Genomic DNA, 26,247 nt, shown 5'->3' with positions numbered 1-26,247 from the left:
GATAACAGGGAAGTTAACAGCACTTCAAACCAAATTCTTCGCCTAGTTGCATTTTGTGATCTGAAAGCAAGACTGAGCTGGGATATTGGCCTCAAAACAAATCAGAATAGAGAAATTATTGTTAAAATAAGAAACCTTATCCATTATCTCAACAAAAGTGTCAGATCAAATACACAAAGCAGTCACTTGGTGCACAGATAATAACCTCTCACTTAACACATCAAAAACACACAAACTCATCATTGATTTCAGACGTAAGGCACAACCCAAGACCCCCCTACTCATCTCAGGCGAACCCATATCCACCACTGACTCATACAAATTTCTAGGCACCCACATAAGCAATAGCCTCAAATGGAAAATCAATTCTAATCACATCTACAAAAAAGCCAACCAGAGACTCTTCTTCCTCCGCCAGCTCAAGAAGTTTAGAGTAAGGAAACACCTCCTAATCAAATTCTACACAGCCATCATCCAAAGCATGCTCACTTTATCAATTACAGTCTGGTTCAGCAGTTTAGACACTCACTCCCGCAATAAATTACAACGCATAGTTAATAAAGCATCCAAAATCATCAGCACTCCCCTTCCATCAATAGAATCACTCCATCACAAACGGTCTGTGTCAAGGGTGAAGAAAATCATCTCTGATCCCTCCCACCCAGCACACCACATCTTCCACCTGCTCCCATCAGGAAGGCGCTACAGCTCACTGTCCGCCAAGACATCTCGATTTAAAAACAGTTTTTACCCACACGCAATCCGAATTCTGAACACACTATGATAACAGCACATATCCTCCCCATGCATGAACTGTATATTGTAAGATGTTGTGTTTTATGTTATGTTTGACGGGAATCAGCCTACCTTGTAACATCCTGTACTGAACCTGAATTCCACCAGCTTGACTGTGTGGTCATTAAATAATCTAATCTAATCTAATCTAATCTAGATCGAAGAAGATTTATTTTTGTTCAACAGGTGTTTCTCTAAACCTGTAAACAAAATCATTAGAAATTTGTACTTCCCTTTTTAAAGTGGCGTGCATGCTGTTATTCAGCTTGTAACTCCTGCCCTCAATCCTTACAAATAAATTGGTCAATTATGGAAGGACCTTCAGTTTCAGGAAACTCACTGTTTTATCTGAGATAAGATAACTTTCCCTTTCTCAGCTTCACTGCAGGGTGGGAGATTGCAACCTTCACGTGGTCCGCCCTGTTTCAACAAATGCAATCAACCTGGCGTGCACAATCAAATAGAACAAGTTGTCCTACAACTTTAGGCTGTGCATGCCATACGCAAGAAGAAGAAGCTTCACTGCAACATTCAAAAATCAGATCTTACATTTTGATTTTCCTTCCGAGAAATGAAACCCTTATTCGTTCTATAATTAAAGCTTGTATTTTGCCAGAAATATACTTTATTTGCTTATTAATACAAACTTTCGTTCTTCACCCCTTTCTTAATCTAACTAGTTATTTTGATTTTTAACCTAATTAATGCAGCTTCTTTGCCTGTTGGGTTTAGAAAAGTCAGACTTTCTGGTCTGGATCGCAGCAATAGTCCAGTCACAATTAATTTTATTGCAGTAAAAAGATTACTTGCGTTAAAAAAAAGAGTGTACTTACTGGTCATTCTGCAATTCCTTTTTTAGTTTCATCAGTTCCTCATTCTTGTCATTAATTGATTTTACACACCTTAATGAAAAAGAATCATGTAAGCCCCAATGAAAATAACTTGGGGATGCTGAAACAGTTGGACATAATGAAAATATTCAACAGTTTAACATCTAGTTTACTTAAGTACAAAGTTTGTAACCAGTTGAATTCTAAAGATACAACAATAGGCCTAGCTACCAAACACCTTTCCAAGAATATATTGGAATTTATTCCCTATTCCTTCAGATCAAGAAGGCAAAATAGTCATTACCCATGGAAATAATGGAAGGTTTTGTGACTTTTTTTTTTACCATTCCTCACTTTTCCACAGCTCTCAATAGGATTAAAAATGAAATCACGGAAGTAAAATGCAAGTCTGAAACCTCCTGATTCATAATTATCCTGTAGCCAATGAAATCAGCATCCTTGTGTAGGAAAGAACTGCAGAAGCTGTTTTAAATCGAAGGTAGACACAAAATGCTGGAGTAACTCAGCGGGTTACCCATTCCTCTCCCCAGAGATGCTGCCTGTCCATCTGAGTTAAATCAGCATCTTTACCTGGCTTGCCCCATGCAGATACAGAGCTGTTGGATAACTCCTATCAAGAAATCAATTTCGGGGGAGGCAAAAAATGGTGTTTCTTTCCAGCAAAACACTATTCTACAAGGAAATGAAAAGTTGAAATCTGGTCCATTTTTGAAGTAATTTTATTGCTGATTTATAGTTTGTGTTATTGGCTAGTATTAATTCTTCAGACAGATTATTTGTGATATATGTTTCTTTCAGATAAATTATTTGCAATACATTTTTCCTTGAATTAAAATAGCTATATGCTTTTCATATCTACATCTCCATTTGTCAATTTGTATGTCAACTTTTATAATAGAAACAATTTACATAAGGTACACACAATGGCAACTGTTGTCAAATGACAGACGATCAAGGATCACTTTATTCATGTGCAAATTGTACACAACATCTGAGAACCAAATCTGTTAAGATCTAAGATGCCCTGCCCCTTAAAAGATTTTGAAACCAGAATGTCACCAATGGTTTCGACATTCATCCAAATTATTTTACATGGTTTAATTTTTATTAGTTTTTAATCAAACAATTTCTTACAGGCTTAAAGCCCTTTCTTAGAGCTTTAGAATGTCAGAGCCATTCAGTTTTTAGACGTTTTTCAGCTAATTAAACTAGCGGTTAAGACAGGTGGAACCTCTACTATCTCAGTCATCTCTTCCACCCACCCTTGATGTCAATTATATCACAGAAAGCCTTGTTGACAACCCGCCCACGAGGACTGAAAGTAGAAACAAAGAACTGGAGGTGCTTGTTTAAATCAAAGATAGACAAAGTACTGGAGTAACTCAGCGGATCAGGCAGCATCTCTGCAGCGAAAGGGTGGGTGACATTTCACCTTGGGGTGGGGGGACCCCTTCCCTTCAAAGATGTTGCCTGACCTGCTGAGCTACTCCAGCACATTGTCCACCACAAGGTCTGGAGTTGCCTTCTCTCCATAAGTTCCCACTGGGTTGTTTTTGTGAGTTAAGTGCAGTCCTTGGACGTTACAAGAACAACTAGTTTTGGGCCACAGATTTTGGGGTGGAATCTCTGCTGTTCAATTACTTCTCAAACCTCAACTTTCCACACTGCATTGTTAAAGATTGTTTTAGCACAGAAAGCCTTGTGTGCAGAGATGGGCATTTGTGGTATGTATTGAGCATAAAGATGAAGAAAAATACTTTTATTGGGTTAGTGGCTGCAAAAGCTTTCAAAAACGGAATTCCTCTGACATTCCTGAGCATTACAAAGTGATGGAAGAAAGACAAACTATCAGCATATCACCAGTGTTTAGTCTAATGTGAATGACTTCAAATAATAAAATTGCTTACTCAAAGAATAAAAATGTTTACTCTTTCTTTACCCAGTTATCTCAAATCAGAGATGATATCCATGTTTCCTACTTCCTGGAACCATTAACAAGATCAAGACACAATTTGTCCCACTTGGGCGTCATTTGCGCTTAATTTACGCAACATCATTTACGCGTCATGACGCGCACGTGATGAACGCATTATGGCACGCGATAGCGTAGGCAGTGACGCGCGGCGCCTCAGGATTTTGGGATTCACAAATGACGCGCAAATGGGACAGGGCCTTAAGCAAATCTCGATTCACATATAATGTATCAGTATCAAACTATTTGATGCGTATGCCATGAGTTAAAAATCAATGACAACTCATCAAATGTTGGTCTGTGAACGCTAATTGATAACATATGATATAAATTTGGAAAGAGTACAATCCTATTCTGCAGTTTCTCTTGTTGAAACTACCCTGAACTGAGATAATTCCATTAACTTTTATCGTCACGGCAAAAGGATTCCAAAAATGGTCTAAAAGATGAAATAGACAATAGACAATAGGTGCAGGAGGAGGCCATTCGGCCCTTCGAGCCAGCACCACCATTCAATGTGATCAGGGCGGATCATCCCCAATCAGTACCCCGTTCCTGCCTTCTCCCCATATTCCCTGACTCCGCTATTTTTAAGAGCCCTATCTAGCTCTCTTTTGAATGCATCCAGAGAATTCCACAGACTCACCACTCTCTGTGAGAAAAAGTGTTTCCTCGTCTCTGTTCTAAATGGCTTACTCCTTATTCTTAAACTGTGGCCCTTGGTTCTGGACTCCCCCAACATCGGGAACATGTTTCCTGCCTCTAGCGTGTCCAAACCCTTAACAATCTTATATGTTTCAATGAGATATCCTCTCATCCTTCTAAACTCCAGAGTGTACAAGCCCAGCTGCTCCATTCTCTCAGCATATGACAGTCTCGCCATCCCGGGAATTAACCTTGTAAACCTATGCTGCACTCCCTCAATAGCAAGAATGCCGTTCCTCAAATTAGTGGGACCAAAATTGCACACAATACTCCAGGTGTGGTCTCACTAGGGCTCTGTACAACTGCAGAAAGACCTCTTTGCTCCTATATTTGATTCCTCTTGTTATAAAGGCCAACATGCCATTCGGTTTCTTCACTGCCTGCTGTACCTGCATGCTTACTTTCATAGACTGATGAACAAGAACCCACAGATCCGATTGTACTTCCGTTTTTCCCAACTTGACGACATTTAGATAGTAATCTGCCTTCCTGTTTTTGTTACCAAAGTGGGTAACCTCACATTTATCCGCATTAAACTTCATCTGCAATGCGTCTGCCCACTCACCCAACCTGTCCAAGTCACCCTGCATTCACATAGCATCCTCCTCACAGTTCACACTGCCACCCAGCTTTGTGTCATCTGCAAATTTGCTAATGTTACTTTGAATCCCTTCATCCAAATCACTGATGTATATTGTAAATAGCTGCGGTCCCAGCACCGAGTCTTGCGGTACCTCACTAGTCACTGCCTGCCATTCTGAAAGGGACCCGTTAATCCCTACTCTTTGTTTCCTGTCTGCCAACCACTTCTCTATCCATGTCAGCACTCTACCCCCAATACCATGTGCCCTAATTTTGCCCACTATTCTCCTATGTGGGACCTTATCAAATGCTTTCTGAAAGTCCAGGTACACTACATCCACTGGCTCGCCCTTGTCCATTTTCCTTCTTACATCTTCAAAAAATTCCAGAAGATTAGTCAAGCATGATTTCCCCTTCGTAAATCCATGCTGACTCAGACCGATCCTGTTACTGCTATCCAAATGTTCGGCTAATTCATCTTTTATAATTGACTCCAGCATCTTCCCCACCACCGATGTCAGGCTAACTGGTCTATAATTCCCAGTTTTCTCACTCCCGCCTTTCTTAAAAAGTGGGATAACATTAGCTACCCTCCAATCCACAGGAACTGATCCTGAGTCTATAGAACATTGGAAAATTATTACCAATGCATCCACGATTTCTAGAGCCACTTCCTTAAGTACCCTGGGATGCAGACCACCAGGCCCTGGGGATTAAACAGCTTTCAGTCCCATCAGTCTGTCCAACACCATTTCCTACCTAATGTGGATTTCCTTCAGTTCCTCCATCACCCCAGATCCTCTGGCCACTACTATATCAGGAAGATTGTTTGTGTCCTCCTTAGGTGAAGACAGATCCAAAGTACCTGTTCAACTCATCTGCCATTTCCTTGTTCCCCATAATAAATTCACCTTTTTTGGTCTTCAAGGATCCAACTTTGGTCTTAACTAATTTTTTCCTTTTCACATACCTAAAGAAGCCTTTACTATCCTGCTTTATATTCTTGGCTAGCATACCCTCGTACCTCATCCTTTCTCCCTGTATTGTCTTTTTGGTTATCTTCTGTTGTTCTTTAAACATTACCCAATCCTCTTGCTTCCCGCTCATCTTTGCTACGTTGTACTTCTTCGCTTTAATTTTTAAACTGTCCCTGACGTCCCTTGTCAGCCATGGTCACCCATTTCTCCTCTTGGAATCTTTCTTCCTCCCAGGATAGAACTGATCCTGCACCTTCTGTATTATTCCTAGAAACACCTGCCATTTTTGTTCCACTGTCATCCCTGCTAGTGTATCTTTCCAGTCAACTTTGGCCAGCTCCTCCCTCATGGTCCCATAGTCCCATTTATTCAACTGTAACACTGACACCTCCGATCTACCCTTCTCCCTCTCCAATTGTAGATTAAACCTGACCATGTTATGGTCACAACCTCCTAATGGCTCAGTAACCTCGAGGTCCTTTATCAAATCCGGTTCATTACAAAACACTAAATCCAGAATTGCCTTCTCCTGGTGCCGGTGCCAAAACACTCCACTGTGGCGAGCCTTAATCACTTCCGCCCAGTTGCACTTACTCCCATCATCACTAAGTGCCTCGAGAGGCTGGTCCTGGCACACCTCAAAGGCTGCCTACCTCCCACACTGGATCCCTATCAGTTCGCCTACCACAAGAACAGGAGTACGGAGGATGCCATCTCAACGGCACTTCACTCCGCCCTCTCCCACCTCGACAACAGAGACACCTACGTGAGAATACTGTTCATCGACTATAGCTCAGCATTTAACACCATTATCCCCTCTGCAACTGAGCACCAAACTCGGTAACCTGGGCATCGACCCCTCCCTCTGCAACTGGATACTGGACTTTCTAACTAACAGACCCCAGTCTGTTAGGTCAGACACCCATGTGCGATAAAAGAGCTAAATTCCAACAGAGAACGCTGGGGAAGCAAAATGTAATTCCAAGAAATGCCGCCAAATTCTTTTAAATTCTTTTAAATTCTTTTAAAATACCTATTTATTATTTACTAATAAGTGTACATATGTGTTAATGGTTGTCGTGTTTGTATTTTTTTCAACCGGAGATGTAATGGAATTTCGTTGCACAGTATTGTGCAATGACAATAAACGTATTCATTCATTCATTCATTCATTCACACCTCTTCAACCCTCACCCTGAACACCGGTGTTCCACAGGGCTGTGTGCTGAGCCCCCTCCTCTACTCCCTCTTCACCTACGACTGCACACCTGTACATGGTACTAACACCATCATCAAGTATGCAGATGATACAACGGTGATTGGCCTCATCAGCGACAACGATGAGTCGGCCAAGAGGGAGGAGGTCCAGCTCCTAGCAGCATGGTGCGCTGACAACAACCTGGCCCTTAACTCCAAGAAGACCAAGGAGCTCATTGTGGACTACAGAAGGTCTAGGGGTGGCACACACACCCCCATCCATATTAATGGGACGGAGGTGGAACATGTTTCCAGCTTCAGGTTTCTGGGGGGTCAACATCTCTGATGACCTCTCTTGGATCCACAATACCTCAACACTAGTCATGAAGGCTCACTAGCGTCTCTTCTTCCTGAGGAGACTAAAGAAGGTCCACCTGTCTCCTCAGATTCTGGTGAACTTCTACCGTTGCACCATCGAGAGCATCCTTACCAACTGTATCACAGTATGGTATGGCAACTGCTCTGTCTCCGACCGGAAAGCACTGCAGAGGGTGGTGAAAACTGCCCAACGCATCACCGGTTCCTCACTCCCCTCTATTGAGTCTGTCCAGGGCAAGCGATGTCTGCGAAGGGCGTGCAGCATCGTCAAGGACTGCTCTCACCCCAGCCACAGACTGTTACCCTCCTACCATCCGGGAGGTGCTCAGGGAGTTGCTGGACCAGCAGGTTCAGGAACAGCTTCTTCCCTGAGACTGTTACACAACTTAACTCTGCACCTTGGTGATTGGCAGTCACCCCCCCCCCCCCCCCCCCCCCCCCCCCCGGACACTCCTTCCCCCAGAAAAATGGCACTATTGCTAATGTATGTACATATATATATATTGCTGTTCCATTATTCTATGTTCGCTCTTCTGGGTGAGATGCTAACTGCATTTCGTTGTCTCTGTACTGTACACTGCACAATGACAATAAAGATTTAATCTAGAATCTGAATCCCTGGTAGACTCCAATACAAGTTGTTCTAAGAATCCATCACGGAGGCACTTTACAAAGTCCCTTTCTTGGGGTCCAGTACCAACCAGTTCCAGTCTACCTGCATGTTGAAATCTCCCATAACAACCACAGCATTACTTTTGCTACAGGCCAATTTTAACTCCCCATTCAACTTGCGCCCTATGTCCAGGCTACTGTTTGGGGGCCTGTAGATTAGTCCCATTAGGGTCTTTTTACCCTTACAATTCCTTAGTTCTATCCATACTGACTCCACATCACCTGTTTCAATGTCACCCCTTGCAAGGGACTGAATTTAATTCCTCACCACAGAGCAACCCCATCCCCTCTGCGCACTTGTCTGTCTTTTCGATACGAGGTATACCCTTGAATATTCAGTTCTCAGCCCTGGCCCTCTTGCAGCCATGTCTCAGTAATTCCCACAACATCATAGCTGCCAGTTTCTAACTGAGCCGCAAGCTCGTCCATTTTATTCCTTATACTTCGCACATTCATATACAGCACTTTGACCTCTGTATTCACTTCCCCCCTCGCACCGCTCGCAATTGGCAAAATATTTCACTATCTTTGAAATAAAGTAATGCTCAAGTATCGAACTGCTGATTATTGGCTGCAGTATTTTTGCTTGTGTAATTATGAATTGCAAACAAAAATATAAGCAACTACAAGATCTGACAGCATATTTGACACCTTTAGATGTTTGCAGGGAGGTGGAGAAGAATGCTGATCTTGTATTCATGAATAATATGTTTGCTTTGCATAAGCATGGATCAAAGTGAGTAGAGGGGGGGTGGAGATAGGGGAAAGTAACACAAAATCAAGAGACATCTCTATAATAAGCATAGATGTTTTTATGAACTGATTCATGGCTGTAAGGGATTAGAACTATTGCAGTACCTTTCACATTGAGCTTTTTTGACTTTAATTAATTCCTTGACTTTCAGTAATTGCGTTTGATGATTTTTCTGATCCTGAACTACCCTGTTAGATTCTTCCTGGAGTTGATGTTTGATACCGAAAATTTCTTGCTGGAGGCCCTGCAGGATGGAGTAAAAAATTCAGTTAATTTCTGAAACAATTTCTTATTGTAATGTGAAATTTACAAACAAAATATGTTTGTCCAGGAATTTAACAGTAAATAGCAAATGGAGGAAGGAAAATTAACTAAAGCACTAACAAGGAGCTGTAGGAGGCAAGAATCTGATCTCAGATGGGTTACATGATGACCCTTATTGAACTTTCCACCAATGGAGAAGAATGCTGATCTTGTATTCATGAATAATGATTCATGAACACCTCCTTCTGTGTTGCTTGAGTCTGGAATATGCCAACACCTCCACTCCAGTCGGTGGTTCCACATGGGCCTGCTGTCTTCCTATATGTAAAATCCAGCTCACTAAACTAATGTTGAATCTATCCCCTCACGATTGGGAAAAACCGATCCACCTGATGCCTTCTGGAGGCGCTGCTGAGAAGTCGAGGTTGGAGCCCGTGCCTCGCAGGTCGACGAAGCCCACGGCCATCGGTGCCTGGGTCGGTGGAGCCCATGGCTGGGCCTGGGTCGGCGCCACGCACGTGTCCGGAGAGGAATGGAGCGGTCGGTGAAGCGGTCGATGATGGCGCCGGCCGATAGACACGTGGAAGTGAGGACGTCGCTGTCGGGGGAATGAACAAAGAAGGACCTAGCGTGGGAGAGGAGGAAGACGAATGGGAACCGGGCGTAGGGGGACTGCCATGAGGGAGGGGGTGGGGTGAAGAACAAAGGGGGACCAAGCGCAAGGGTACGGCGGCTATTCGCAAACTTTGTGTATGCAAGCAAAGAATTTCACTGTGACTTGTCACATGTGACTATAAAGCATTAATTCTTCAAATTGCTCCTTCTACCAACAATGTCAAACCACCATTTGGCCCGTGTCCATATTTTCTGTTTCATTACAAATTAATGACACTACAAAACGTATGATTAACTGTGCTGCACTTTGGATGTCTACACGCCACACAAGGTTTGAAATAAACTGAACGATATAACCTCATAATGCCTCATGAGCTCGCTCTTACATTCACTGAGATCACCGTTAATCCTCTGCCCTTGTCCATCTAAAACTCTGCAGATCTCGGCCATGCACATGAAATCACTTTTTCTGCTTTCCCAGCAGTGAAAGTGGAGCTCAGTTAAGTATGTTTGATATAAATTCAAAAGCCATAAAAGAGTGGTATATAATTAGAGCACTTAAATTCTTTGCATTTTTAATAACACGTATAAAACATCTAAAAGCACTTATGAATAATTAAAAATAATGAACTAACTGAATTGAAATGATTCATAAAGGAAATTACCTTTCTTTTGCCTCCTAAATCACAACCCTACAACACCCATTAAAATCAATCAGGTTGCTGATCTTAACACAGGGATCTAACTCAAATCCACACAGTGAGTTCAGCAGTAGATCAACCAGAGGTTAGGTGTCCTGAATCTGCCTGTATCTTTTAAATATCTGCACTTGACAATCAACAAGAATGCAACAAGAACCGCTGGCATTCACCAGCATGGTCAGGTCCCAAGAACTATCAGGGATTGAAGGTCAGCAAGAGGTTTTGTTTCAATCTCCTCTCTCAGTATTCAGTACTGTGAAGCTGGGGATATCTCTGTACTCCACAGAGAGGTGCGTCTCCTAAATAACAACATCAGAAGGGCCTGTCCCACTGTACGAGGCAATTCAAGAGTTCTCCCAAGTTTCCCGATTCGAACTCGGAGAATTACGGTAATAGCCGTTCGTAGGCACTCGGGGCTCTCGTGGACATTTTTCACAGTGCTGAAAAAACTTCACGAGTTACCGCATTTCCCGAGTACCTGTCGTTAGCATTACGAGCCGCTACGGGACATCCACGAGCTCCAACGTACCCGCTACGTACTTACCACGAGTTCGATTTTTTAAAAACTCGGGAGAACTCTTGAATTACCTCGTACAGTGGGACAGGCCCTTTAGCGCTTTTTGTTGTACTTTAATATCAGAGATATAAAGAGCTCATTTTATTGCAAAATATATTTAAAATTATTAGATGTGCTCAAAATTGGGTTTTTACTCATCAAGAATTTCATAATTTACAACAATCTTATTGATGATTAGTAGCTGCAGTGGAAGGCATTCCCATGGCATATCCATGAGGTTTCAAAAATTGGGCGACTGTTTAAGTATCCCGTGTTTTCCTTCCTTATCCTAAAGTAGTGCTGCAGCCCATTGTACTTTAATTATAAATTCAATGGGCTGCATTGCATTTGCATTGCAATATTGTCTCTTGCCCCTTTTTGTTTCAATGGCGAATGTAAGGGGCACTCACCGCATTTTCTTTCTCTCGCTCTTGAATTCTTTGTTTCCAGGCTTTGATATCAAGATAGCTTTCATTTTCGATTTGCTTGCAGCTGTCACGTAGATCTTCAATGCAATGAATCAATTCAATCCTCTCTGCCTCTATTCTTTTGAAAGTCTCCTACCGAAATGAAAATAGAACTTCATGTAACAGAAACACGTCAGATTTCAGCCGTTTTTTTAGAATACATGACACAGTACATAATTAACACAGCATCTAAACAGATTGGATTTAAATGCCTATTTCTGATCACATGGAAAAATAAGGTCGTCTTAAGAATAAGAGAAAAACAGTTGGATTATATGTGCATATTTTGTCTTCTGCTTCTTGCTCACCAGCCTCTCTGACTGCAGGTGGCAAAATATGGGCACTTTGGTGCTGCACTCATTTCTAGTATGAACTGAGTTGAAACCACTGATCTAATATCCTGCAGAGCCCAAGGGGAGGAAATTTCAGCACGTCAATCTAAGAGGAATTAAAACACAGAGCTGAAGAATAAAACTCCATGATAACTAGATAGTTTACTGTTGTGGAGAGAAGAGAAAAGACTAATAAGAATTCAATACTGTAATAAATAATTAGGGTACCTTGAAATTAACGTCATCAGTGTTGACATATGCATTAACCATTCCGTTCAAAACCTGCAAACAAAATAGAATAATATGTGAGAGAACAGCAGAATATTTTTCTAGATCCTGCTATGGGATTGAATCGATTGAAAAGACCAGGATCCTGCAGACTCCGCCATAAATGTGGCAGGTTGTGTGAGTGAATATTTTGTGCTATGTTCCTTTCACCATTTATGCTGGGTTTCTATGTGCTCCAAATACATGGATTAGGTTTTCCGTGCTATCCTAAATTCTCCTTCTCTATTCTCAGTACTTACGAGACAGGGATTCCCAAATCTCGGCGGGAATATTATATTTTTTCAAGGAGGCTTTCTTGAATCTTTTCCTTTGACATCCCATGCCAGACTCAGAATAGAATGTAGACAAAAGTGCTGGAGAAACTCAGCGGGTGCGGCAGCATCTATGGAGCGAAGGAAATAGGCAACGTTTCGGGCCGAAACCCTTCTTCGGAATAGAATGTCTTATTCAGGAGACTGGTGTCAGGCAGGTAAACAATGACATCGCAGAATGATCAAGTAGGTAAAGAGAAAGCTTGCTGACATTTTTGCACCAACTTGGAATTGTTAATAAAAACTATCTCACCGGCAAGTTAGTCAGCAGGTTAAGAAGAGCCTGATATTTGCATGTACAATTTGGTATTCAAATCTTTCTACATATGACACCAATTTCACTCACCTACACCATTGTGTATTTCAATATGTAGGTTGTCCCCACTACATGGACACCTGTTCATCCAACAAGCTCCCAAATTTCTAAATTAAGTAGTCTTGTGTACCTACATTTGTTCCTGTGAATGGCAGATCTCACTTCCTCTCTCTTCACTTTTAGTAATTGTTCTTTCTGATCTGTCACATGTGATTCTGATGCTTCCAATTTATGGACAATCTCAGCTTGTGGATGTCTGTAAAAACAGAACCTGCTTTACCCAGAGGCAGCCTGCATTGTCTCAGCCACTGGTTTTGTCAGAGTTCAGAACAGGTTCAGGCCGCTCGGCCCACCACAATCACACAACGAATGTTCATATCTGTACTGGCACCATGTATCTGCATTTGGTCTCTGCCTTGGAGCAGAGACTCATCTTCAATGCAGTGAGGATACCTGCTTACACCTCCTCTGGCAGCTCATTCCAGATTACAATCATTCCATGAACATATTCTCCCACAGATTACACTAAACCGCTACTTCTCAATGTATAGCTGTGCCAAGCTGCCTTAGTCAATCCCACCAATGGAAAAGGATTCTTACCATGTACCTCTCTACTCCCCCAAATAATGTTGTATACCTGAACCTCGTCCACTGCATGGAAAATAAAATCAGCTACAATCCAGAAAACATCCTAGTGAATCTCCTCTGCAGCTCCTCCAGCACAATCATATCCCTCTGACAGTGTGGTGACCAGAACTAAGGTGTTACCTAACCAACGTTTTAAAAAGTTATAACATGGTGTCCCTGACCGTATATTCTATGCCATGGCCGATGAAGGGTTCTATGGACTTGTACCTCCAGGTCCTTTTGTACATTAACACTCCTGAGACCCCTTCCATATACTACCATCTTGGACCTTCAAAAATGCATTACTTAGCACTTCAGTATTACATTCCATTTGACATTGCTCTGCCCAACCTCCCAGCTGAATCCTGCAACTCCAATAAACTTGACTTGACTTGATCTATAACATGCTAAGCCTTAAAAATAATCTTCCACACCATTTCCAACAATAGAACATTTTGTTAATCTGTGAATAGATGTGAAGTAACATACTTTGGTTAAAAATAATGTACTTGTATAAGCCTCCTTGCAACTACCCTGAAGAAGGGCCCCGACCTGAAATGTTGTCTGTTCATTCCCAACACTGATGCTGCCTGACCTACTGAGTTCCTCCAGCACTTTGTATTTCACTCAAGCTTCCAGCATCTGCAGTTCCTCATATCACCTTTGCAAGTACTGTTCTTTAAAATGCGCATGCAAGTAACATTTGAACTATGTGCGACTTACCTCCAAATGGCTAGATTCATTTTCAGACTCATCTTCACTTCTCTCTTTGGAGTTGCAGGATTCAGCTGGAGAAGCAGCAGGAACAAGATCAGGTCCAGGGACTTTCTGATTATTCTCAGGATCAGGTGTGCTTGTTAAATTATTCTGCACAGATTTCAAAGCTAAACAGTATTGGAGAAATAAATGAAAAAATACATAAAAAAGATTAAAACTATATTTCATTGGTTGGGCATTTACATTCCAATGCCTCATGCAAATGTTTACACTTGGCAAATGACAATAAATTGAATACAATACAATCTACACCTTTCAGCTATTTCCATTCATTATCTCCAGCAGCTGATAAAGACGAGACTTGCCTCATCCTTACCATTCAATTTATTTGTTTAAAATTATTGACTTTTTTAACCATTAAATTGATACGATTTTTTTGTATGAAAATTTAGTTTGAGAACGAAGCAGAATACATGTTTCCGTTGTGAACTCATTCTTTGGCAGGGTCCGCCCAGCAGGGTCAGCGTGAGGCCAGAGTGGGACCAGAACTGTGGGTGGTCGAAGCTACTGTTGGGTCCAGAATACCACCACGGACGTTAGTGCCACAGGTCGATAGTCATTGAGCACGTCACCTTACTCTTCGTGGGCACCCGGTATTATTGATGCCCTCTTAAAGCAGGAGGGAACCTCAGACCTCAGCAGTGAGAGATTGAAAATGTCCGCAAAAACCCCAGCCAGTTGGTCAGCACAGGTTTTGAGAACTCGACCGGGTATACCATCAGGTACAGGCGCTTTCCGAGCGTTCACCCCGAGGGATCTTCTGACATCGGCCTCTGTGACTGTGACAGTAACACCATCAGTGTTCTCCCTATCAAAGCATGCATAGAACACATTGAGCTCTTCAGGGAGTGATGCTTCACTGTCGCTTGAGCTGCCTCCTGAATTTGCCTTGTAAGAGGTGATGGCATTCAAGCCCTGCCACAGTTGCCGAACATCCGCCCCATCCTCCAGCTTTGAGCGGAAGTCCCTTTTGGCCTTTTTGATGGATATTGGAAAATAGAGACTTATATTGCAAAAGGGATCTTTCAGGACGCACTGGTATCATTTTGAGCATTTTCATCAGGATTCATACCAATCAGGTGTCAGCTAAAGCAATATATTTAAAAATCATTAATTCTTAAATGAAATAATCTCTGGGCAATCAATAAGGTATCTAAATGCTGCATCACATCACTTCATACTGGAAATTGTAGATTCTGGTATAATATCTGAAGATACAATTATTTAATAAGTGGACGTGCAAAGAATTAGGAAAAAAGTTACAAGCTGAAAGAAGTAAGCAATTCTCATTGTTTATTTACAGGGTGGAATAAAACCTCGCTGCGTGGTTGTGGTGCTTATGATGTAACGGTACAAATGCCTCTGCTGAGAGTGGGAAGGCAGTCGGTGTTCGGGGAAGACCAGCCAGGTGGAGTTGCCAACCATCCTATGTCATGCTGGTTCTGTGCCTTAAAGGCTGTCCCACCTGATTTTTATACTGATGCTGTTGGGGTGAGGGCTGTGAAACTGATAGTGGAGAAGGAGGAGTGGGGACAAGGGGGAAGGGGTCGCAGGAATTCTCAGGCTAGTCCAAGCACAATAAATAAGGCGCCTGATAAGATAACCATGCAATTTATGGTGAACTTCATACCCTTAAACCACACATGAATGTTGCCACAGGTAGAGTTTCTTACAAATTATAATCACAACCTTATGATTGACTGCTTTGTTGACTGAAATCCTGCACTCCTGATTTTCTGAGCTCTAGTGCTTATGCATATAAAGCACCATTGAACTATATCTTTACTCTCGGTCTACTTCAATGTCATAGCTAGACCCATCTTGGGTGACTGAAGCCCAACAAACGTTGAACCTGGAGGCAAAGGCTGGGAGACTCTGGAGATTGCTGCTGCCGGCATCTGCTATCAGAAGTTCTGGGATATTCCACTGGGTCGCTGAACCCTATGAGTATCTCAGCAGCACAGCAGAATTCCCAGGCAAACTGCACTGCTTGAGTCAGGTTATTAATGAATGGGATCAGAATTTGATCATCCACATAATTTCTGATTAGAAAAGATTGTACTGATGGTAATTAAGGAAGAAAATGCTGGCAGGCCTTTGCATGGTTTAGCTCATGGTAATAGAGATATAACTGGGTACAATCATGCCTTTGACAAGCCCAGTTTATAACTTATGCTTCTGTATATGATTAAAATGAGGCTCCCTTCAATATGGGTTTTGCACAGCTATTCCCGTGATACCCAGGTATCCGTGATCACTACTGTACTGGTTAGAAGCTCGTGTGAAAAGTAGAAACATGACGATGCAGAGAATCAAATATCGGCAACAAGTCTGAGAAATGCCCAAAATAGACATATCTGTAGAAAGAAATAGAATTAAAACTGGAATTGAAATTAATGCACTGGGATTGGCTGGCATGTATATTTTCTATGCAAATAGGGCAAAATATTCGGAGATAGTCAAAATAAAGGAAAGATTGAGCTCTCTTTTCCACGTTTATCTACTATTCTGCCGAGGCTGTGGTCATTTGTGGCCTTAGAATTTTACATACATTTTACATATGGTATCTGTTATTTTGCAAATGAGTTCAGATAGATAGAATAGTTTTTCATTCCCGGCTATCATTTTGTAGATAGAGCAAAGCACCATTTTTAACTAGAGCTGAGAAAATAGCTGTGACTTTGTAGATCTGATGAAGGTTTTTCAGGTAGCTAGCCCTCCCCAATTCTAACTCTTGAAATAAAACTTAAATACACACTGTGAGATGCAAACATGGCAGGGAATCTCAATGTAATCACACAAATGCAAATAGAACATGCTCAAAATGACGAATTCTTCTCATTATGGGTAAATGCTACTAAAGCAGCTACATGGAAATAAACTCCACAAGCACTTAACAGTCATTTTGATGATGAATGGGAAACCGAATATTAAATACTTAGCCCCTCCTGCTCAACTTCGAAAGAGTTGGCACCATCTATGGTGAAAATACATTAGCTCCTTCACATCTGATAACCTGCAACATTACTGTGAAATAATCACACTCTACAGATTAGAAACATTTGCAAATTTACAACTTGTTCTTCACAGAAACCACAGAAAATTAAAGTATCCTTTTAAATAATTTTCAAACATAAATGGAAACACAAAAAAAATCCATAACTTATGGAGCATTTATAATGCAGCCACCAATCTGAAATGCTGTTTATATTCCCTCGTGTGAACAGCAATTTTCCCTCAATGGAAAGTGCACAGTAATAGCAGCACTTATCTCTGTGGTTCAAATTTAAATGTTCATAATGTACAATTTTCAGCATGTGCACTAAAAGTTTACAATGACTGCAGGTGAAATAATAAGTGCCGAGAAACAAAGGTTGCTCTCATGTCAGAATTTTGAACAAAGCAATGTCAGATGGCTTCATCCTGAAACTACAAATAGTGCCCTCTATAATGTTGGGGACAAAGACCCATCATTTATTTATTTGCCTCTGTACTCCACAACTTGAGATTTGTAATAGAAAAAATCACATGTGATTAAAGTGCACATGGTCAGATTTTAATAAAGGCCATTTTTATACATTTTGGTTCCATCATGGAGAAATTACAGCAGTGTTCATACATCGTCCCCCCAATTCAGGGAACCATAATGTTTGGGACACAGCAATGACATGTATTTTGTTGCATATCCTTTGCATGCAATGACTGCTTGAAGTCTGCGATTCATGGACATCACCAGTTGCTGGGTGTCTTCTTTGGTGATGCTGTCAGGCCTGTATTGCAGCCATCTTTAGCTTATGCTTGTTTTGGGGGCTAGTCCCCCAGTTTTCTCTTCAGCATATAAAAGGCATGCTCAATTGGGTTCAGATCGGGTGATTGACTTGGCCACTCAAGAATTGAACATTTTTTAGCTTTGAAAAACTCCTTTGTTGCTTTAGCAGTATGTTTGGGGTCATTGTCTTGCTGTAGAATGAACTGCCGGCCAATGTTTTGAGGCATTTGTTTGAACTTGAGCAGATAGGATGTGTCTATACACTTCAGAATTCATTATGCCACTACCATCAACAGTTGTATCATCAATGAAGATAAGTGAGCCAGTACCTTCAGCAGCCATACATGCCCAAGCCATAACAACCCACCACGGTGTTTCACAGATGAGGTGGCATGCTTTGGATCTTGGGCAGTTCCTTCTCTCCTCTATACTTTGCTCTTGCCATCACTCTGATATAAGTTAATATTCGTCTCATCTGTCCACAAGACCTTGTTCCAGAAACGTGGTTGCTCTTTCAAGTACTTCTTGGCAAACTGTAACTTGGCCATCCTATTTTTGCAGCTAACCAATGGTTGCATCTTGCAGTGTAGCCTCTGTATTTCTGTTCATGAAGTCTTCTGCGGACAGTGGTCATTGACAAATCCACACCTGACTCCTGAAGAGTGTTTCTGATATGTCGGACAGGTGTTTGGGGATTTTTCTTTATTATAGGGAGAATTATTCTGTCATCAGCTGTGGAGGTCTTCCTTGGCCTGCCAGTCCCTTTGCGATTAGTAAGCTCACCAGTGCTCTTTCTTCTTAATGATGTTCCAAACAGTTGATTTTGGTGAGCCTAAGGATTGGCTGATGTCTCTAACAGTTTTATTCTTGTTTCTGTCTCATAATGGCTTATTCGACTTTCATTGGCACAACGTTGGTCCTCATGTTAATAAAGAGCAATAAAAGTTTCCAAAGGTGATGGAAAGACTGGAGGAAAGACTAGGTGCTGAGAGCTCTCTTATGCCTGCATTAAGAAGGCATAAACACACCTGGGCAATTACAAACGCTTGTGAAGCCATGTGTCCCAAACATTATGGTGGCCTGAAATGGGGGACTATGTATAAACACAGCTGTAATTTCTACATGGTGAAACTAAAATGTATAAAAATGGCCTTTAATAAAATCTGACAATGTGCACTTTAACAACATGTGATTTTTTCTATTACAAATCTCAAATTGTTGAGTACAGTGGCAAATAAAAAAACAATGGGTCTTTGTCCCAAACATTATGGAGGGCACTGAACATGTTTAAATGTGGCTGATAGAACTGTTAAACATGCCATGCAAGTGCACACTTATACAAGGTACCTTGCTTGCACTTGGGAAATCTTCCCAGGAACAAAAGCGATTTGGAATCAGCATTAAAAGAGATCATTCTAGCACGGGGATGCATGCACTAGTCCCAGAATACTGGTAATCTGGCACAAAGCTCCTCCTGTCACTGATGCTCTTGCAGTACTGATGCACCCTCTGCTCAATGTGCACAGGCCACCTGTGACAACAGATGTGTGCTGGAATGAGCTTAATGGTCACTGTTGAAGATGTTCCCATGGTCTCCAGGCCATGGACAACGGTGCAACTAGACAAAAAGAAGGGGAGGCAGCAGCCTCCATCATGAGCTAATGAAACAGTCCAATCCAATTTAATGCCACCCAGGTAAGCCATCATGTTTGCGGAGAGAATATACAAACACCACACAGAAAGCACCCAAAGGCAGGATTGAACCTCGGTCTCTGGTTATGGGGCAGCAACATTAAGTGCTGCACAATGTGCCACCCCAAATATATAGAATAGAATAGAATGCCATTTTATTGTCACTATACACATGTACAATGAGATTAAAAGCAGCTCCTACTCAGTGCAGACATGTAATTAGTGCAAAAAACAAAAAAACAAAACAAAGGGGGGGGGATAAGGTGCACAGTTCTGCGGCGCTATATACATATCTATAAAAAGACAATGGATGAATAAATAGGATTCCTATATACAGTATGGGTTATTGCACATATTTAAAAAAAAATTACAGTTACAGTACAAATTACAGTAGGTGGATAGATGGAAGTCCAGGGGTTAGGCTGTGAAGTCAGTACATGTGTGAGTTCAGGGAGGTTATGGCTTTTGGAAAGCAACTGTTCTTGAGTTTGTTTGTCCTTGTTCTGATGCACCTATAGCGCCTCCCTGAGGGCAGCAGGTCTAACAGGCCAAATGCAGGATGGGAGCTGTCCTTGATGATGTTCTTCGCCCTGCTGAGGCAGCGGGAGGTGTAAATGTCCATCAGGGAGGGGAGAGGGCAGCCAATGATCTTCTGTGCTGCCCTAACTACCCTCTGAAGCCTCTCCCTGTCTGCCATGGTGCAGCTGCCGTACCATGCTGTAATGCAGTATGTCAGCAGGCTCTCAATGGACGAGCGGTAGAAGGTTAGCAGCAGGTTGGAGTCCAGGTTGTGCTTCCTGAGGACCCTCAGGAAGTGCAGCTGCTGCTGAGCCTTCTTGATGACCGCTGTGATGTTGTCTGTCCAGGAGATGTCAGCGGAGATGAGGACGCCGAGAAACCGGAAGGTGTAGACCCTCTCCACACACTCGCCGTTGATGTATAGGGGGGCTAAGTCGGTGCTGTGCCTCCTGAAGTCGACAATGAGCTCTTTTGTTTTCTTGGTGTTCAGAGCCAGGTTGTTTTCTGAGCACCAGGCTGTCAACTTCAGGACTTCCTCTCTGTAGGCTGCCTCGTCTCCCCTTGAGATGAGTCCAACTACTGTAGTGTCGTCAGCAAACTTGACGATGCGGTTGTTGTTGTGGGCCAGACTACAGTCGTGGGTGTAGAGACAGTATAGGAGGGGGCTTAGCACACAGCCCTGTGGGGAGCCGGTACTCAACATGCGAGTGGAGGAGAGGTGGGGGCCAAGTCTCACAGTCTGGGGCCGGTTGGTGAGGAAGTCCTTTATCCAGGCACATGTGAGAGTGGGGAGGCCGAGAGTGACCAGTTTGTCGATGAGAATGTCCGGAATGATAGTATTGAAAGCTGAGCTGTAATCCACAAAGAGCATCCGGACGTAGCTCTGCCCCAGCTCCAGGTGGCTCAGCACAGAGTGGAGAGCTACGGTGATGGCGTCTTCTGTGGCTCTGTTTGGGCGATAGGCGAATTGGGGGGGGTCGAAGTCTGGAGGGATAGTCCTTGATGTGCTGGAGGACCAATCTCTCGAAGCACTTCGTGATTACCGGAGTGAGGGCCACGGGACGGTAATCATTTAGGCTGGTGATGGGAGACTTCTTCGGCACTGGGACGATTGTGGCTGATTTTAGGCAGGACGGGATAACTGCCTGGTCCAGGGAGAGGTTGAAGATTCTGGTGAAGATGACGGTGAGCTGGTGGGCACACGCTTTGAGCACCTTACCAGGTACTCCATCTGGGCCGGCAGCCTTCTTGGGGTTCACTGCCAGGAGCACCCGTCTGACATCGTGCTCCCTTACAGTGAGTGGAGTAGTACAGGAGCCAGGTGAGGGTGGGAGCAGGGCTGTAGCAGATGAGTGCTGCTGTTGTGGTGTTTCAAAGCGGGAAAAGAAGCAATTTAGCTTCTCTGCCAGCAGCGCACTCAGGTCTTCTGTCGTTGTGGCACAGCCTCTGTAGTTTGTGATGTCTTGTATGCCCCGCCATACCTCCCGTGTATTATTGCTGGACAGGTGGGACTCTATGCTCCTCTTATGGTCCGCCTTGGCTTTTTTAATTCCACTTTTCAGATCGGCTCGAGCAGCCCTGTACAGAGCTCTGTCACCTGACCTGAAGGCAGCATCGCGGGCTCTGAGGAGTGTGCGGACCTGGCTGGACATCCAGGGTTTCTGGTTTGGGAAAACCCGAATGTTTTTGTCCATAGTCACATTTCCGATGCAGAACTTGATATAGTCCAGTACCGTTCCTGTGAATGTTTCCAGATCCTGGTGTTCGAATATGTCCCAGTTTGTCTGTATGAAGCAGTCCTGTAGTTTGGAGAGTGCATTTTCAGGCCAGGTTGTAACAAACTTTATGGTGGGTCTGGCACTGCGTCTGAGGGGGGTGTAGGCAGGGGAGAGCAGGAGGGAGAGATGATCTGACTGGCCGAGTTGGGGGAGGGGGATGGCTCTATACGCATGCTTAATATTGGTGTAGACATGATCCAGCGTGTTCTCCCCTCTAGTAGAACACTTGACATGTTGATAAAATTTCGGCAGTACAGTCTTCAAGTTGGCCTTATTAAAGTCCCCTGCAATTATGTGAACACCTTCGGGGTGGGCCCGCTGCTGTTCATTAATGGTGTTCAGCAGAAGAGAGAGCGTCGTGTTTACATTGGCGTCGGGTGGAATATACCCAGCCGTGACAATCACTACTGTTAGTTCTCTTGGTAGAAAAAAAGGCCGGCATCTTACAGACATGTACTCGAGGTCAGGGGAACAATGTTTGTCTATGATTGTCCCGCTGTTGCACCAGTTCTCATGCACGTAGATACAGAGGCCCCCTCCCCTCCCCTGTCCATAGTCCTGTCCCCGCGGAGCAGAAAGCGTCCTGCTAGCTGCATGCTAGCATCAGGTATCCCCGGGTGAAGCCAGGTTTCGGTGATAATCAAAACACAGCAGTCACGAACATATCGATTTCCAGCGAGTTGTAATTCCAGGTCATCCATTTTATGAACCAGGGATCTGGCATTGGAGAGATACAGGCTCGGTAGAGGTGGCTTATGTGGTTGTTTTCTTAGCCTTAGCAAAACACCGGACCTGCAGCCTCGCTTCTGCTTCCTCTCCCTCCTCCGTCTGCGCCGCCTCCTAGACCCGACAACAATCCACGGGGAGCCCGATGGTCTCGCTATGTCGTCTGGGGTGTTATGCGTGTGATGAAAGACACTCGAAACAGATGTTTGATGCTGGTCACCGATGTCCATGAGGTTCTGGCGGGTGTAGCGGATGTTCGCAGAACCGATAGTGAAGACGTACACGAACAATAAAACGTACACGAACAACAAGAAAGAGCACCGAGACGGAGAGCCGTGAGCCGCTGCGACCGTGCGCGCCGCCATTTTCTTCCATTTTCTTCCATATAGATATAGATTTTAATCACCTTGCATATATATATATAGTATGTACTTAAATCACCATATTTTCTAGTGCCATTTGCACTGATATGTTTGTTACAACACAGATTTTCAGGAGGCCTTTGATAAGGTGCCGCACGTGAGGCTGCTAAAGACGATGGGAGCCCAAGGTATCACAGGGCAGATTGTAGCATGGATAGCAGGTTGGCTGGATGGCAGAAAGCAACGAGTGGCAACAAACAGGGCCTTTTCTGGTTGGCTGCCAGTGACTAGTGGTGTTCCGCAGCCGTCGGTGCGGGGCTGTTAATCTTCATGTTGTATATCAATGATTTTGATGAGGGCATTGAAGTCTTTGTGACCACGTTTGCAGATGATATTGTAGGGCCGAGATGTCCTGTTTCCGTGCTGTAATTGTTATATGGTTATATGGTTATGATATGAAGATAGGTGGAAGAGCAGGTGGTGTACTGTAGAGAAAGCAGGGACTTTGTAGCAGGACTTGGACAGGTTGGGAGACTGGGCAAAAAAGTGGCAGAAGAAATACAGTGTTACAAATTGTGGAGGCATGCATTTTGGTAATAGGAATAAAGGCATAGACTATTTGAGAGTATTCAGAAATTGGATGTGCAAAGGGACTTGGGAGTGCTGGTACTGCATTCCCAAAATGTTAATTTGCAAGTCGAATTGGTAATAAGGGCAAATGCAATGCTAGCATTTATTTTGAGAGGACTAGAATATAAAAAGAGATGTAATGCTGCGGCTTTATAAGACACTGGTCAAACTGCATTTGGAGCGTTGTGAGCAGTTTTGCCCCCATCTCTGAGGAAGGATGAGACAAAGTGTTCAAACAAAGTCTGAAGAAGGGTTTCGGCCCGAAACGTCGCCTATTTCCTTCGCTCCATAGATGCTGCTGCACCCGCTGAGTTCCTCCAGCAATTTTGTGTACCTTCTGAGGAAGGATGAGTTGGCATTGGAGTGAGTGTAGAGGAAGTTTATGAGAATGATCCCAGGAATGATTTGGTTAACATAGGATGAGCATTTGATATAGGCACTGGGCCGGTACTCACTGGCTTTTAGAAGGATGAAGGGAATTGAAAAATTACCGAATAGTGAAAGGCCTGGATAGAGTGGATGTGGAGAGAATGATTCCACTAGTGGGAGAGTCTAGGACCAGTGGCCAGAGCCTCAGAATAAAAGGATGTACCTTTAGAAAGGAGTTAAGGACAAATTTATTTTGTCAGAGGGTGGCGAATCTGTGGAATTAATTGCCACCAAAGGCTGAGGAGGCCGTCAATTGATAATTTTACGGTGTAGATCTGACAGATTCTTCATTGGTACGGGTGTCAGTGGTTTTGGGGGAGAAGGCAGGAGAATGGGGTTGAGAGGGAGAGATAGATCTGCCGTGATTGAATGGCGGAGTAGCCATGATGGGCCGAATGGCCTAATTATGCTCCGGTAACTTATAAATGAAAAGCAGGTTGCAATAAATAACATGAAATTAATATGATCTCGACTGTGGAGAGATGACATGGTCAATTATTTAAGCAGCTCAAAGTTTATCTCTATTATACAGTATCTGTACAAGAGATAATTGAATAAAACACTCCTCGGCTTATTACAGGTACAGAAGAAAGCAACAGTTCAGCTTAATGGCAAAAATAAAGATCATTATTTCTGCTGCAAAATTCTAAATCTCTGCTGCAGAATTAAATCAGACATCTGCATGGAAACCAACGGTAATCAGTGGTTACGTTTTCCCCGACGGAATACACATTACCACAAAAACAGGGCATCTATGATAAATTATTTCATGCCAGATTTTCATGACAAATTACGAAGGGAAAGTGATTAGACTGCAAGCAGTAACTGATGTTGATGTCTTTTAAAAAAAATACATGGAATATAAGTATCGGTGTCGATGCCAGCATTTTATATCTGTTTCTAATTTCCCTTGAAAAGATGGTAGTAAGTCACCTTTTTGAATGGCTCTTGTCCTTGTTATGAAAGTATTCACATTGTGCTCTTAGACAAGGGAGTCTCCAAATGTTAGCTCAGTGATAAGAGGACAGACTAAAGTCGACATGCCTTGGGAATCAACCAGTTTTGTCAACAACAACCCACACTGTGATGGATATTCCAAGTGTACATTCTCAGCACTTGTATCCCTCAATGTTTCTTCCCAGTTACGTCCAAAGTGAAAAAGCAAGATATGTTCTAACAAGGTTTGAAGTAATGATGTATGAAGATGGGATCTGGTGTTCATGTGGAGGATGTCCAGGGCATCTTCCCACTGTATCCACTGTGCTTGCCAGCTGTGGTGGGCTAGTCATGCTGGCAGGCAGAGCATCGCAATTAAGATGCCCAGGACCTTAAGCTGAAAATCTGGATTGCCTCAGAATTCTACTTTGTCAGATAGACACAAAATGCTGGAGTAACTCAGCGGGACAGACAGCATCTCTGGAGAGAAGGAATGGCTGACGTTTTGGGTCGAGACCTTTTTTCAGACGGAAAGACCTGGGAAAGGGAAACGAGAGATATAGACGATGATGTAGAGATATGGAACAAATTAATGAAAGATAGCCAAAAAAGTAACAATGATAAAGGGAACAGGCTATTGTTAGCTGTAGCTAGGTGAGAACAAAAGCTGCTGTGACTTGGGTGGGGGAGGAATGGAGAGAGAGAGGGAATGCAGGGGTGACAAAGTGAGAGAAATCAATATTCATACCCCAGGGTTCTCAGCTGCCCAAGCAAAATATGAGATGCTGTTCCTCCAATTTGCATTTAGCCTCACTGACATTGGAGGAGGCCTAAGACAGAAAGGTCAGTGTGGGAATGGGAAGGGGAATTAAAGTGTTTAGCAAACGGGAGATCAAGTAGGTCCAGGCAGACTGAGCGAAGGTGTTCAGCAAAACAATCGGCAAGTCTACATTTGGTCTCACTGATGTATAAGAATCCACTACTTAAACAATGGATATAGTAGATGAGGTTGGAGGAGGTGCAAGTGAATCCCTGCCTAACCTAACTATGATGGAAGAGGGGAATCCCTGTTCCCTAAAGAATGAGGACATCTCGGATGTCCTGGTATCGAACATCTCATCTTGGGCGCAGATGCAGTGTTGACGGAGGAATTGGGAGCAGGGGATAGTCTTTGCAGGAAGCAGGGTGTGAAGACGTTTAGTCGAGATATTTGTGGGTCAGTGGGTTTGTAATAGACGTCAGTCAATAGTCTATCTCCTGTGATGGAGA

The 26,247-nt window shown here is 43.1% G+C and overlaps 1 protein-coding gene across 2 annotated transcripts in view; it reads right to left on the bottom strand.

The window, feature by feature from the left end:
• LOC116980779 (E3 ubiquitin-protein ligase DZIP3-like) overlaps nucleotides 1–26,247 on the bottom strand; it is an 87,866-nt gene that overhangs the window by 14,541 nt on the left and 47,078 nt on the right. For both annotated transcript variants that reach the window (XM_033033363.1, XM_033033364.1), the window contains 5 exons: nucleotides 14,084–14,244; nucleotides 12,047–12,100; nucleotides 11,430–11,579; nucleotides 8,988–9,127; nucleotides 1,629–1,697 (listed from right to left, as the gene is read on the bottom strand). In XM_033033363.1, the coding sequence (XP_032889254.1) occupies nucleotides 1,629–1,697; nucleotides 8,988–9,127; nucleotides 11,430–11,579; nucleotides 12,047–12,100; nucleotides 14,084–14,244 (574 nt within the window). The remainder of the gene's footprint in view (nucleotides 1–1,628; nucleotides 1,698–8,987; nucleotides 9,128–11,429; nucleotides 11,580–12,046; nucleotides 12,101–14,083; nucleotides 14,245–26,247) is intronic.

Source organism: Amblyraja radiata, chromosome 14, assembly GCF_010909765.2.
Source record: "Amblyraja radiata isolate CabotCenter1 chromosome 14, sAmbRad1.1.pri, whole genome shotgun sequence".
Taxonomy (NCBI): domain Eukaryota; kingdom Metazoa; phylum Chordata; class Chondrichthyes; order Rajiformes; family Rajidae; genus Amblyraja; species Amblyraja radiata.
The sequence above is the reverse complement of the archived record's forward strand: the minus strand, read 5'-3'. Positions and strand labels throughout refer to the sequence as shown.